General features: G+C 43.2%; 1 protein-coding gene across 1 annotated transcript in view; it reads right to left on the minus strand.

The window, feature by feature from the left end:
• Positions 1-4,075: 4,075 nt before the first annotated feature.
• LOC134661742 (otoferlin-like) overlaps positions 4,076-15,259 on the minus strand; it is a 49,563-nt gene continuing 38,379 nt past the window's right edge. Inside the window, exons 26-34 of the mRNA XM_063517923.1 lie at positions 15,037-15,204; positions 14,475-14,620; positions 13,351-13,505; positions 12,784-12,950; positions 11,778-11,895; positions 11,451-11,559; positions 10,735-10,901; positions 10,454-10,554; positions 4,076-4,238 (exon numbers count right to left, since the gene is read on the minus strand). Coding sequence (XP_063373993.1) covers positions 4,076-4,238; positions 10,454-10,554; positions 10,735-10,901; positions 11,451-11,559; positions 11,778-11,895; positions 12,784-12,950; positions 13,351-13,505; positions 14,475-14,620; positions 15,037-15,204 — 1,294 coding nt within the window. The remainder of the gene's footprint in view (positions 4,239-10,453; positions 10,555-10,734; positions 10,902-11,450; positions 11,560-11,777; positions 11,896-12,783; positions 12,951-13,350; positions 13,506-14,474; positions 14,621-15,036; positions 15,205-15,259) is intronic.

Consider the following 15,259-nt stretch of genomic DNA (forward strand, 5'->3'; position numbering starts at 1 on the left):
GAGCAACACCGGTTTCCGACACGTCGGAAACACACCTCGGACACTGGCGATCAAATGTATGAAACAAACGCGTTCCTACGCACACAGCCTAAGCTCGTGTAGGTGAACGCGTACCATGCTTGTGTGAGTGAGATAAGACATTGTAGGGTAAAGCTTTGGATTCCTCCGAAAACGGTGCCGTCATATGACGGCCGTCATATAGCGGCAGCAAAAGACGGCCGTCTTTACGGTGGCGACATGTGGAAAGTACCACGGCGTCATAACACACCGTCAGCCACCAAGGTCAAAGCGGCAAATATGAAAAATGTAGGCGCGAAGGGATAACGTCCCATAGAAAATTTGAATTTCGCGCCTTTTCCTACTGACAAGATTTGCTTGATCATCTATAATTTACTTGGAGGATGAAATATCATCAGAAGAGGAAAATAATCGTAGTACGGAATCATTTATTCAAATCTCGTGTCATTTATTTAAAATGGCGTCACCGCTATCTAATAAAACGTTCACGAAACTATCGACAAGGTCATGACGGCCGTCATCTGACGTTACGTTGACAATCAACGTACCGTAACGCCGTCTAGGAAACCGCGCCATCTTGTTTACATAGACAACGTTCTAGTGACGTCAGTCAACGCTATATAGCGGCCGTAATATGACGGCACCGTTTTCGGAGGAATCCAAAGCTTAACTGTGAGGTAACCGAGAGCGGGTCTCAGCGGGTGGGCGGCACTTTCAACGGGAGGCAGGGAGTGTCCATGCTGTATGCTAGTACTCTTTATTATACTGTGTCAGAAGGGAGGAGCCCAAGCGATATCTTTCCGTACAAATCATTGTACCATTTTTTGCGGAAACGTGCACACAGTCGCACTTCACACTCACTACATACATATCCAAACTGTAATGACGACACAAATACATAGAAAATTATATACACCGTGTTTTTATTCAATTCCGTTAACTTCGGGGTATGGTTAAGTACGTTTAAGAGAACTAAATGGCATAGTTAATTAAAAAAAAAATATGTTTAAAAACTAATTAAATGTAGCATATAGCGTTGTTGTAATGTAACACGGGCATTACATTTAACTCAAATAAACAATTGAAATCTGTGACATATCTATGTCATTTCGAACATCGATCGACCGAGATTGTACTTAAGTTTAGTAGCAAATGTATGAACTCATTCTAAACACTAATCAATATGTAAACCGGCCCTAAGGCAAGTGTACACGCTTGTAGAGGCCTTATAGCAAAAAAATAAATCATTGATTATCTCCGAAATGGAGTTAATTAGAATATCGGTGTCTTTGAGAAAGTTACTTGATTTAAGCTCAGGAATGCACCCTTGAAATTAACGGAAATCAAAAAAAACACGGTGTATACACATGTCAAAGACAAATCTTGCACACCTCGATCTCTTTTCGTGTACGGACGAGTCACAACACGCACCGCCATAGGTACAGTTACTGTGCTTCGGCAGAGGGGAAATAGTACGAATGCCGTCTCCGTTCCCGGTGTTGCTCGAAGATTGGACGGTAACAAAGATTCATTGATTGTAAAGTGCGTCTGAGCTAACTCTGAACAGTGTGGATATTATTATTTACATTAACGGAAATCGTGAATGCTTTCAAATTACCTCCAGCGTTTCAAGTGACATGCCTGTCATACAAATTTACCTAGGTTTTAAAACTTTTACGCGATTAACCTTTTCGACGCCGTGTCAAACGCAAAAGCTGTCTCTCAGACGCCACGTCACCGAAGTGTCAAAACTGAAATTGAACTTTATGCATATGCACCTAAGTCTATGTTGCTCTGTGGTCTATGACCGATTAATACGTCTTTGGCGTTGGACCTGCGGTGCGTATATATCGGTCATTGGCGTCCAAAAGGTTAAGTCCCGTCCCGCAGATAAGAATGCACTATGAAATAATTTATGAACAATACAAGGAACATTTATTATGTAATGGTGTGGCATCTTGACTCCTTGGACGCCAATAATGCCATGCCACAGAATAAATAATAGTACTTGGTACAGAAGATTCATGCTCTCTACCAAAACGCGTCTTTTACGACAGATATGAGCTAGGTGGCGCAAGCGCGAGCAGGCGTCCGTTCCTTAGCGGTGCGCGGCAACTACTATGGCTAGACACCAAAATTGGTGTAGGCCGCATGCACTTGTAGGTACTTTGTAGCCAAGCCTGATAATGCCTAAAATCGTTGAGTAATGACTAATGTCCATAGTGCTGCGATCAATTTTAAGTGTTATGTATGCTGTCTGTGGTTTACCTATATTGGTAGCTGTATGTGTGTGTGACATTTTTGATTTATTTGTTTAACCTTTTGGACGCCAATTACCGATATATCCGCACCGTAGGTTCAACGCCAAAGACCGATTAATGGGTCACAGACCACAGAGCAACATAGACCTACGTGCATATGCATAAAGTTCAATTTCAGTTTTGACACTTCGGTGACGTGGCGTCAGCGTGACAGCTTTTGTGTTTGACACGGCGTCGAAAAGGTTAATTGGGGGATTTTTTTTTCAATTTGTTAATACTTTTCTAATCATGATTACCAATGGGTTAAACACAATAATAACTACCTCTTTTAATAAAATAATGAAGTAAGTTTGAAGTATTTATTAGGAGATACATTTTTTTTATGCAGATATTTCTGCAGTATGAGCTTTTAAGTGTAAAGTAACGTTGATTAATTGTACCTAATTTGTGTAATAATGTGTAAATAACTATTAAAGCTATTTAACTTATAATAATTTTCATTTGCTCCATTTCTTGTGCCATTTAGACAGATAATCCTATCTGTAAATACAGCCTACTTAGAATGTCATTCAGTTACTGGTCATAGTGGACGGACCTTTTACTTTTTGCTAAACTAAATTGAACTTTATCACCGAGAAAGTCAGATTTTTTTTTGCTCTATGTTTACAGCACAAACGAGGTTTAAACCTTTTGGACGCCAATGACCGATATATCCGCACCGTAGGTTCAACGCCAAAGACCGATTAATCAGTCACAGAGCACAGAGCAACATAGACCTACGTGCATATGCATAAAGTTCAATTTAAGTTTTGACACTTCGATGACGTGGCGTCAGCGTGACAGCTTTTGTGTTTGACACGGCGTCGAAAAGGTTAAACCCACGATTTTTGACCGCCACACATATAAAAGGTTAGTACTGTACCGATTCAAATCGGCTACTGGAGGTTTTAGTCACTTCTTTAGTAGGTAGGTAGGGTGAACTGCTATAAGTACCTAGTTATTGGCCACTACACAATAATTGGCCTTTCCTAACAAATCAGAAAGGAACAAGCGAAAATGAGCCCTATTGTTAACAGTGGCCAATAACAATAGCAATCACCCTATAGTGTGTCAAAGGTCTGTTTGATTTCAAACATAGACAAGAGAATCGTACTATCTTTGTCTTACACTGGTACTAGCACCCAAAAGAAAAGGATGAGTATATTTTTTTTGTTCCTATTTACTGACAAGATTTGGTTGACCCAGTATATATTAAGACAAGTACCAAGATTAAGGACTTTCACATTCGCTAAAAACACAATGTATTCTAAACAAAATGATTTATTAAACGCAACATGATTACAACAAAATAATAACCTCACAACTAAATAACACACTTAATACAAATAATAGCATAAGTAATAAATTTTGGTTAACAAGTATAAATTGACATATTTTACCTATAACAAACTACAGGTACTACTATTAATTTGTACCTGGCGACGGGATAGGTAAGCGTAGCGCTGGTGCACAGTGGTGGACCAATGAGTCGGATTTCGTTCGTGTAACTGGGTCAATCAACCATTTCTTGTTGTTATTCTGTCCCATCAGCGAGGAGACAATAGTAGCATAGATTGTTAGAAGAACTGCTGTACCATGTTCTACTAACATGCTCAGTAGATGTCCCATTATGGAAAGGTCTTATCATAAAATGCAAGTTTGGTTCATTTAAACACTAAAAACCTAGAATTTTAAGAGTGACTCAGGCGACCGTATAACCATAGAACGTTTGACAAGAAAAAGTTGATTAACCCAACTTATATATTCATAGAAGGTATGCTGCTAACCACTATGATAGGCAGTTGCCAGTAGAGACAGCCACCGAGGAATAGAAAACCGAGTACCACGAGAAGCCGCGTTGTTGGTCCACACTGAACTAGTGATGTGTCGGATTTGCTGCGTGAAACATGTGGTTGGTGGCTGAAAGAGAAAATAGGTATTATTGTTTAGATTGTAAATTATAGCCCACTTATTGATGAAACTTAAGCTTTGGATTCCTCCGAAAGCGGTGCCGTCATATAGCGGCCGTCTCCATACTAAATAATACGGCTAAATATGGATGTCGTAGTATTTGTATGGAGACGGCCGCTATATGACGGCACCGCTTTCGGAGGAAACCAAAGCTTTAGCAACCGAACAAACATAGTGGACGACTCAGAAGAGCTGGCACGAATGGAATGAATGAGTCTTTAGGGTGGCGGTGCACGTCGGTTTAAATGATAACCACTTCTTGCTGTAGACGATATTTATTGCCGAGCTTACGCTAGCCGGCTACAGTAATTTCACAACGGGAACTACATTATAATCTCATTTAACATAATAACATCTTCTCTCTTATCGCTTACTCTCGCAGTGTTGCCAACTACCTTGCTATTTCTTTTTCCTCTCAAGAGGTGTTTGAATGCGTGGCGATTCGCCACACCACCCCCCCACGGAGACAATTAAACCACATAAAATTTTATAACAGACAAACAAAAATATTACATACCATATCATGTGATAATTTTTGAACACAACAATATTACAATTAAAATATTATAAATCTAACCTATTCTTGTTCTTTACTATCCTCCCTGCCCTAGTGACTATAGGTATAGGATCAGGAGTTGGAGGATGGGTAGTAGGACCTGGAATGGGCACTGGCGCTGGAGAAACATCTGGTGCAGGGGCTGCAGCAGGTAACGGCAGAACAGAAGTTTGACTGGGCTCCGAGCTATCTATGTGTGCTGGTTTTACTCTGTCAATACTGACGGTAGCCTCTCTGCCGTTTATATCTATGGTCAGGGTTTTGCCCTGCCTCTGTTTGACCAGATATGGGCCAGTGTAAGGTGGTTGCAGAGAGCGCCGCACTGAATCGTCCCGGAGAAATACGTGTGTCGCGATATTCAGGTCTTTAAAAACAAATGAAGATGGTTGGGAATGATGGGCAGCAGGTGTGGCTCGTAGTCCTTTCATATGGTTTCTCAATCGAGTAACAAAATCCATCATTACCTCAGAACCTGCTGTTTTCTCTGGAGCAACGACGAGCTCGCCGGGAAGGCGAAGAGGCTCGCCGTACAGTAGCTCGGCGGCAGACGTTTTCAAGTCCTCTTTAAGTGCGGCTCTCATGCCTAATAATACCAGAGGCAATGCTGTTAGCCAGGTCTCTCCGTGGCACATGACCGCCGCTTTTAATTGACGGTGCATGCGCTCCACCATACCATTCGCTTGTGGGTGATACCCTGTCGTCCGAACGCGATTAGTACCGCAAACGTCCATGAGGCGATGGAAAAGGGTTGATTCAAACTGACGTCCTTGGTCAGTAGTCACCACAGAGGGTACCCCGTATCGGGATATCCGCTCCCGGGTGAACGTTTCTGCTACTTCTTCTGCCGTGATCCCGACCATTGGCCAAGCCTCTGGCCACCGGGTAAATCTGTCGACAGCTGTCAAACAATACTGGTAACCTTTACTGTGGGGCAAGGGGCCGATGATGTCGAGATGTACATGGCGTAGGCGAAGGGAAGGGCTGGTAAACTTCTCCAACGGTGCGTTTACATGTCTGGTAACTTTGCAGCGTTGGCAAGCGAGGCAGCTACGTGCCCACTGTCGACATTCCTTCCTTATGTTAGGCCAGACGAAACGATCAGCCATCAAGCGGGCCGAAGCTCGAGCGCCAGGGTGGCTAAGCTTGTGGATCTTCTCAAAGTACTTCCGACGGAAGGCTGGAGTTAGGTATGGACGAGGTTTTCCTGTCGATACGTCGCAAAATATTTCCACATCGATGCCTGGTAAATTAATCTTTTCGATTTTTAAAGAAGAATTCGTTTGTAACTTACGAAGTTCTTCGTCGGTATCTTGGGACTTCGCCAATTCCGCGTAATCCTCCTCGATCCGAATCGCCTCCACTCTTGACATCGTGTCCGCTACGACGTTCTCCTTTCCTTGGACATGGACTATATCCGTCGTAAACTGAGAAATGAAAGAGAGCTGATTGAGCTGTACCGGAGGCAGTTTCTCCCTACGCTGAGAAAAGGCGTAGATCAATGGTTTGTGATCTGTGTATATGGTGACGTGCTGTACTTCAAGCACGTGACGAAAGTGTTGCACCGCCTCATACACCGCTAGCAACTCGCGATAGTAGGCTGGCCAGCTCGTATATCGAGCTGGAAGTTTCCTGCTAAAGAAGGCAAGAGGTTGCCAGTTCTCATTGACTTTCTGTTGTAAGCAAGCCCCCACATGGGTTGATGACGCGTCTGTAAAGAGTCCCAATTGAGCATCATCAATAGGATGGGCTAATAGAGTAGCGGTGGCAAGATGATCTTTACATTTGTTGAACGCGAGCTCCAGCTCAGGCGTCCAAGGCACCGGCTTTGGCCCTTTTAGTTGTGGGGATGCTAACACATTTGTGAGTGGTGCTTGGAGTTCAGCCGCTTTTGGGAGGAACCGGCGGTAAAAATTTACCATGCCTAAGAATCTACGAAGGCCTTCAACCGTCTTTGGTAGCGGAAAACTTCGTAGTGATTCTATTCTCTCTGAGGGCGGAAATGTGCCGTTTTTATTTATACGATACCCAAGAAAAGTCACCTCGTCTGCGGCTAGCACGCACTTCGAGGAGTTGACGACGACTCCATACTTGGACAACCTCTGGAACAGAGCTCGAAGATGTCGAGCATGCTCTGCAGGGTCCCTGGAAAACACAAGGATATCATCAATGTACGGGTAGCAGAAATCAAGTCCCCTCACGACTTCATCCATGAAGCGCTGGAAAGACTGTCCAGCATTGCGCAACCCGAAGGTCATGAAGGGAAACTCGAATAGTCCAAAGGGGGTCGTTATAGCGGTTTTACAGATGTCGGCCTCATGGACTGGTATTTGCTGATAGGCTTTTACTAAATCTATCGTGCTAAAAATTGTTGAGCCTGCCAGATTGTGTGCAAAGTCACCTATGTGACGCACCGGGTATCGATCCGGAACTGTTCTAGAATTTAGTATACGGTAGTCGCCACACGGACGCCATCCATGCTCACCTTTTCTTGCCATGTGTAAGGGTGAGGCCCAGGGGCTGCTTGATAGGCGAGCAGTTCCACACTTCAACATATCATCAAACTCTTTCTTTGCTGCCTGTAGTTTTTGAGGGGCAAGTCTTCGTGGGCGGCATGACACAGGCGGCCCTTCTGTAGTGATGATGTGGTGTACTGTTGAGTGCTTCACAATCCGTGGGAGTCCAGGTGGACGCAAAATATCAGGAAATTCCAACAGGATTTTTGAGAATGGTGACTCTGCAACAATTGCCTTGACGCTTTGTTGATTAATTTGGGCAATGGTAGCCGGAGCAAAGTTCCTTGTGTTGCCATCTATCAGCTGTTGGTTGTGGCAGTCAGGTATCAGGTAATATTCAGCCAATAGGTCTGAGCCGATGATAGGTGCACCAACATCTGCAATCACAAAATTCCATTTGAAAAATCGACCCAAACCTAGATCTAACTGCAAGGGAAGTGTGCCATAAGTTTTTATAGCGCTTCCATTGGCGGCTCGAACGTCAAAACGTTGTGGCAATATATCTTCCCTTAAGCAGGTTGCGTGGGAAACAGCTGATATCAGACCCAGTATCAATTAAGAATAGGTGACCTGTCTTGGAATCCCTGACAAATAAACGGCGGCCGGATGTTGAGCAATCAGAAGCCGCCACTACTGATTGCCTGGAAAGTTTCCCTCTTGACGGGGTTTCCAGGTACAAGGAGAGATACATTTTGTGGCATTTTTGCCGTAGCGTTTGTGGTACCAGCACCAACGTCCTCCGGGTCTAGAATTCGACTGTGAATTAGGCTGGGAGCGGAAACGAGATGGCTGGGAATCCCTGGTACTGAGGGCTTCAACTCTCATTGTTAAGTCCTCAATGCACTTCATGAGAGCAGTCATTTCCGACGGCCCAGAAGTATTGTTATTGTTGACTGCACAGGTAGCAGGTGCAACAGCCGGAGGTGATGCCTCCAAAAGTGCGTCAGCTATTTCAGCTACACTGTCCAAACCCAGGTCCTTATGTCCAATAATAATTCTCTGTACCTCTAGTGGTAGTCGACGTAGCCATAATTCACGGAGGATGCCTTCATCTCCCATAGAAGTTCCTGCCAGAGAACGGAGATGTTGCAGGAACACTGTAGGTTTCCGGTCACCAAGTTCTTCTCCATTAAGCAGTTGGCGTATTTCTTGAGGTCTAGAAATAGAAAGCTTCTTAATTAATTCTGCTTTTATTTTTATGTATTTATTGTCGGCCGGTGGGTTTAAAATACAATCTTCTACTAACTTGGCTGATGTTGTATCAAGCATGGACAAAACATAGCCATATTTAGCTCCATCTGACTTGATGCCTGCTGTGTCAAACTGGGATTCTGCCTGAGCGAACCAAAGTTTAGGTTGATGAGTCCAAAAGCTGGGGAGTTTAACCTTAATAGCATTAACCTGTGGAGTAGGAGTTACTCCAAGCTGTGACACCCGTTGCTGGAGTTCTTCAAACTTCTGTAAAATTTCTGCGTTCACCTCTGTCCCCATGATTACCCCAAAATAATAATATTTGGCAGATAAAATAAGGATGTACCTATAGTCACTTGGCTATTATTCCAGAGAATTTGTGAACCTCAATATACATGCACCCTAAACCTGATATGTTGTTGTAATTTACATAAATACACTGTAACCCTAACACAGTAAAAAATGTATAAGTATTGTTTGAATTTCAAGTTTACAGGCACCACCAAATATAAGGTAAGTTTTTCTAGTCAACGTGTTATTGTTGTAATACAAAAGTTATTTGCGAACTCAATATGCAAAGGGAGGTGTAAACAGAAACTTTAAGAGTCAATAATTAAATGGTTACATTAAGCTTATAAGATTAATTTTCACAAAATATTCGATTGTAACCTCGAAAGTTCCAAGTAAATCATATGAACACAGGTTAATCTAATCACTAAAATAATGCAGAAAAAACTTACAATTGTCCAGGTTTCAAACAAAACTAAAATACTTGTAGCACGGACGTAAGTGGATCCACTGACAGTTCTGACACTGACGTTGACTTTGACGTTTGAAGTCTCTTCGCGCTTGAAGTTGAATTTCCCCCGTTGACCACGAGAAAAGTATGGCTGACAAAGTTTATGATCGAAATGATTACAACTTATTGTGTTACTTCGAAATGCACTTCACCACTGTATTTCACTTTTATTTTGCTCGTAAAACACTTTGCACTATGTTCCGTACGGCGATGCTGACGATATGGACGATATGAGTAGACAGCTTTTCTTGGAAATGCTGCCGCCGAGTCCGCCCAAGGTCAATGCAAGTTGTGATCTCTCACGCTGTAGAAGCCGGCAGGAATAGGTCTGAGGCGTTAGGAACAGACGCCAGATATTCCACAGCCGCTCCAAGCGAGAACCACGCCGAATTTGCGGAACAAGACTCCAAATCCAACGGAGTCTGGGGTCACCACTTTAGGGTGGCGGTGCACGTCGGTTTAAATGATAACCACTTCTTGCTGTAGACGATATTTATTGCCGAGCTTACGCTAGCCGGCTACAGTAATTTCACAACGGGAACTACATTATAATCTCATTTAACATAATAACATCTTCTCTCTTATCGCTTACTCTCGCAGTGTTGCCAACTACCTTGCTATTTCTTTTTCCTCTCAAGAGGTGTTTGAATGCGTGGCGATTCGCCACAAGTCAATGAAAATATCTACGTGTGTACCACACATTAACCAATATAAAATGGTGGCTCTGACTGAATGTATACCGATAAAGCTGTCACTCATACAAGTAGGTAATGAAAGTTTCATTCATTCCATTCGCGCTAGCTTACGTGAATCATCAATCTGTATCCTTGGTCAAGCATATCTTGTGAATAGAAAAAGGCGGCAAATTCGTAAAATGTAGGCGCGAAGGGAGGGAGGGAGGAAATTTGAATTTCGCGCCTTTTTTTACTGACAAGATTTGCTTGACCAGCTATATCATTATTTTTATTAGCCTTCATCCTCGTTCCTGTTCTGTTTAAGTATTTTTGTCCAAGTATAGGATTATTCAAAAGAGCTGGCGCATAAAGTATACTGAATTGTCAACTACCTATATACCTACTTATATCTGTAGGTAAAGCCTACTTACATTGGATCAGGCAGTGGCACTGGCGGGTCCCTGCCAAGACCAACGGGCATCAGCAGAGCCTTCTCCTGAGGCAGCAGCGATATTTCCAGCTCTATAATACCCTAGACAAAAATTAAAGCAAACGGAATTATACCTACTTCAAGAAATACCTAAACATGGCTCAAAAGCCATAGAAGAGTTTGCCTGTGGGATCAACCATGCCAGTATTCTTCTACAAACATAGATTAATGAAATGTACCTAAATATAACTAAAACTACCTATAACGAGCCCTAGTACTTACAGCAAAATAATAGTTCCCGGAGTTCCGGTCGACCATCCTGAGCGGCCACCAGCCGCGAGCGTTGCGCATAGCAAACATGTTCACTTTGCGCATCTTCGTTACAGTGTACGCGCTGTGCGGCGTCCGTGAGCCGCGCGGCATGCCCGACAGGTCCAGCGTTAGCATACCTTCACAAAATTATACGAGAAAGGTTAGACAGTGAGTGAGTACCTGTATGAATATATTCATCATCAGCCTACTCTCGTCCACTGCTGGACATAGGCCTCTCCCATAGACTAGGAATTCTCTAGACGGAGTTTAGAGAAATTATTTCGTGAAACCGATGCTGCCAAAAATACTGGGGTGCGGTGGACGAGGTGAGCGAGTCCCGTGCCGTGATTGGTCCGTTCAAAAACACGGACGTCACACAATGACACTTTGACTCGAAGATGGAGTAAAACTACCATATATTTGTGACAGAGGGGGTAGCGCTACTATGCTCAGTCTAGAGGATATCTTGACTGTGGCCTCTCCTATTGCACGCCATTGAGCACGATTTGCGGCAACTCTGATTTGCAGCAGCCGCCTTGCGAAGGTCATCGCTCCATCTAGTTTGAGGGCATCCTACGCTACGTTTGCCTATACGCGGTCTCCACTCGAGAACTCGTCTACCCCAAAGGTTATCGGTTTTACGGCTACGAATATATTAGAGTAATTGTTTGTTTAAGCTTAAGTACCTATAAAATCTTGAAGAGTCGGAGCGTCTATATCCAAGACCTGGACCACGAGAATGGGCGGAAACAGCTCCGTCACCTCCGTGAACGGACCCTTATCCTGAAGCACCAACTGCAATAAAGAGTATATATAGCTGACATTATACTAAAGAAAAGGTACCTGGTAAGAACCTGGCCACTTTTTCTTTTGTTATATGAAATTTATTTCAATTTATAATTTATGTATATTATTATAATATTATAAATACGGTAGTGACTCTGACTGCTACCTCTTCACGCTTAAACCGCTAAACTGATTTAGAAGCTACAAAAAATGCATATATACCGGACCTTTCTTTCAGTATCCTTGTATTGAAACTGGAAGATCATTCTCCAACTGAAGCGTCCTTCGCCGTTTGTGCTCGTGTAGATATCGGTGTCTTGGGCTTCATCACTAGGTCCAATCCATCTATAAAATAAACTTCTTCTATAAAATCTTATGACACTTAAGGTAAAGTGACACTGAGAGCCATAAATTTGTCTTTTTAACGAATGTTCAGCGGTGCCCTCCTAACGATAAGTGCAATAACTCATATTAAAGTGTCATTTAATTGTATACCTACCTTGTTCTCAACGTGTCACACAATCGAATGAGATTTCAAAATTAGATATTGCAGTTATCGTTAGGAGGGCAGGGTGGCTGTCAGGTAAGAGCAACCCCACCCGAGCGTCTAGTCAACTCTATGACTGCTGCTGGACGCAACGTTGGCGCAACTGCGCAGCGACGCCATTATCCATGGGGAGATCCCGACGCTCAATAGTGTGTGGGGTGGCCCTAGAACTCTGTCTTATGAAAGAGTATGAGATAGATATAAGTGATAAATCACTAACGCTCTAACATAGACATTAGGTCCCTTTGCCAGCTTCGAGCTCAGCACGTCCCACACTCAGGGCGTCACTTCATCGGGGCGAGGTCGGGTGGAGACAGGCTATGGTATTATAATCTGCCATGAGCTGCCGGCCTAGCCAAGGTGACAATCGCTATCGCTTTGACAACGAAACGCTTTGTGTCACTCTATCACTCTTCCATATTAGCGCGACAGTGACAGTTGCGTTTCGATCGCTACGGAGCGTAAGCGATTGGCATGTTGGCTACGCGGCCGAGCTCTATCCGACGATAGGAACAGTATGTCGCCTCAGCCACGAAACGCTTAGAGGGTGCACGCTCCGTTCCGAGGCCCTCGGGTACTTAACGTCTTATGAAAGTGCCTTTTGTTACATTAGGTTCCTTCGTCAGCTTCAAGCCTTGCAAGCCCCACAAGAGTAGGTATGAATAGAGAAAGTGATGAAAACTCACGCTCTAACATAAATATTAGCTCCCTTTGGCAGCTTCAAGCCCTGCACGTCCCACACAATAACTCGCAGTTCATAGTGCTCGTCGGGGCGAGGACGGATGGAGACAGGCGAAGGTATTGCATGTCGCGAGTCCAGCAGGAACATGTCCACCCACATATGGATCTTTCCCTGGAAAACAATGGGTAATAGAAGGAGATCCCAATTCATGAATTTCATGTCTATTTCAGAATGTCGTATTAAAATGAAAGAGAACTACGATTGTGTCGCGGCGGCTAGATTTGTGTGACCCTAGAAGAAATATTATACGGTCTTAATAGCGAGCTACCAGCCCGATTGAACGTCCAAGAGATTTGAGCAGCGTGCACTGAACACCGCACCGGACGCCGCCCGGCCCCTATTTCACCACGGTGACAGGTGCGACAATTATCGATGGTAAGCGGTAACCGTAGCCCATGGATGCCTGTGACGTCAGCAACAGTGACATTTGTCGAATTGTCGCACCTGTCGCCATGGTGAAATAGGGGCCTGGTCGCTGCATGTCGCTATCCCCAATCAGTTCACACCCTACCTGTTCAACCCCGGGTTTGTCAGGGTCGTACAGACTTCTGACCTCGACATGTTCAGGTACGAGTCGGTGTCCGCACACGGGGATGGTGTGCCAATTGTGAAGGATATTCAGGCAAAGGTTCTCCTTGCTTGCTAAAGGGTTTGTGTATTTCGCTCCTGAAACCAAATAGGTAATCGAATTTAAACTGTTGTGAGACATACTAACATTGAATAATTTTACGGTTTAGACTCACTTTACACTAGACCTAGGCTCTCCGAAACATGTCGTGCGAGTGACTAAATAGGTAGTTTACATTAGCGGCCTACCGGCTTGATACCAATGAGTTTCGTGGAATTGTGTACCTGGGGTTACTTTATTGATTCTTTAGTAATAATTGATTTTTAAACTAGGGAATCGAATCGTTCTCTCATTATACCTGACGCCAACATCGAATAAAAAATCGAAAATCCTTATTTGCCTCTCTATCGCTCTTGCGACCGGAGTTCGACCTGATTGCGTGGCGATACGCGGCTGTGAGAAGTGAATGCCTGTGATATGATCAGAGATCGGACAAATTTGCGTCATTGCTCGCAATAATGTGGACATGACTCCAAAATTGATTAAATAATTAATCATTTAATTAATTTCTTATCTTAGGTTTAATTTTGATTCCTAATCAATAAATAACATTTTTTATAATGTAAATTTATAAAAAAAAATCAGTAGGTATGTTTTCCAAATTTTCTGTATGTACTAATTTTTTTATATCAAAAATATATTAACAAGTTATATACAGTGTATTACTAAAATAAATTAAATAAAAGCACTTAAAGTATATTTAAGTGCTATTTATTGACTAGGGAACAAAATTAAATCTCAGGTAAATAATTAAATGATTAATTATTTCATCAAATTTGGAGTCATGTCCACATTATTGCGAGCAATGACGCCAATCTGTCCGATCTCTGGATATGATGGATGCTAGGAGGTCAGATTTTGGGGGTACCCTTCTCCATCTCAAAACCATTGCTAGGTTGCCTGGGCCCCTCCCATAGGCCCGGGCTTTGTGGGCTTAGGCGGAATTCATGTCATGATTGGTTGCATTGCAAATGTAATGTAATGGAAATATGTCTCTAAATAAATACCAGAATCCGGGTCTTTATACTCCACCCCGTTGAAGACCAGGGATGAGGGGTCGGGGAACTCAGGCGCGGGTAGGTGGTTCTTCTCGCAGAGCTGCTCCAATATGGCGGACGGCCGGTCACTGTCACGCCATCTGTTGGGGCCGTTTCTGAAACAAGTTTCATTACAATATGTATGCTAATTTGATGGCCCAATAGTTACCTGAAATTAATGTAGAAGCCATTACGTTAGGGTATGTTAGATTTGTGAGCTTTTTGAAATTCCATCGGAAACGCACATTAATTATATGCTACCTTTGAAACCCCCTTCATATTTGAGCATTACAATATTTGCATTTTCTATCAAAAGCACTTAGATATATGTACACACTCGTACAGATGTGCAGTGCAAGTTGCGGAAAGCCTCCAAAACTTTCGAAAAGTTCTCGGAAATTTCTAAAAACAATTTTTTAATGGAAAACTTGAAGTTTCATACAAAAACTTGAGCTATTTCAGAAATTTCGCTTCGCATTTCGCACTTTCGGAAAGTTTTCGACGACACATCAATACACACTCGTATCCTTACATATTATACTCAGAAGCCAGTCCAACAGTAGCCCTATATTTCGAGTAGGCCCTGTTCTCGAGATCAATACTGGTGCAGCCGATCAGTTCGTCGGCCATAGCTCCGCAGTCTACCAGCGATATCTTCAGGAGATAATCTTCTGGAAGCGTACAGTCGAGCTCGTACATTCTGGAAACAGTTTCTACTTTATAATTATGTAGTGTGTCGAAGTTACATTAGCAAA

Source organism: Cydia amplana, chromosome Z (genome assembly GCF_948474715.1).
Source record: "Cydia amplana chromosome Z, ilCydAmpl1.1, whole genome shotgun sequence".
Lineage (NCBI taxonomy): Eukaryota > Metazoa > Arthropoda > Insecta > Lepidoptera > Tortricidae > Cydia > Cydia amplana.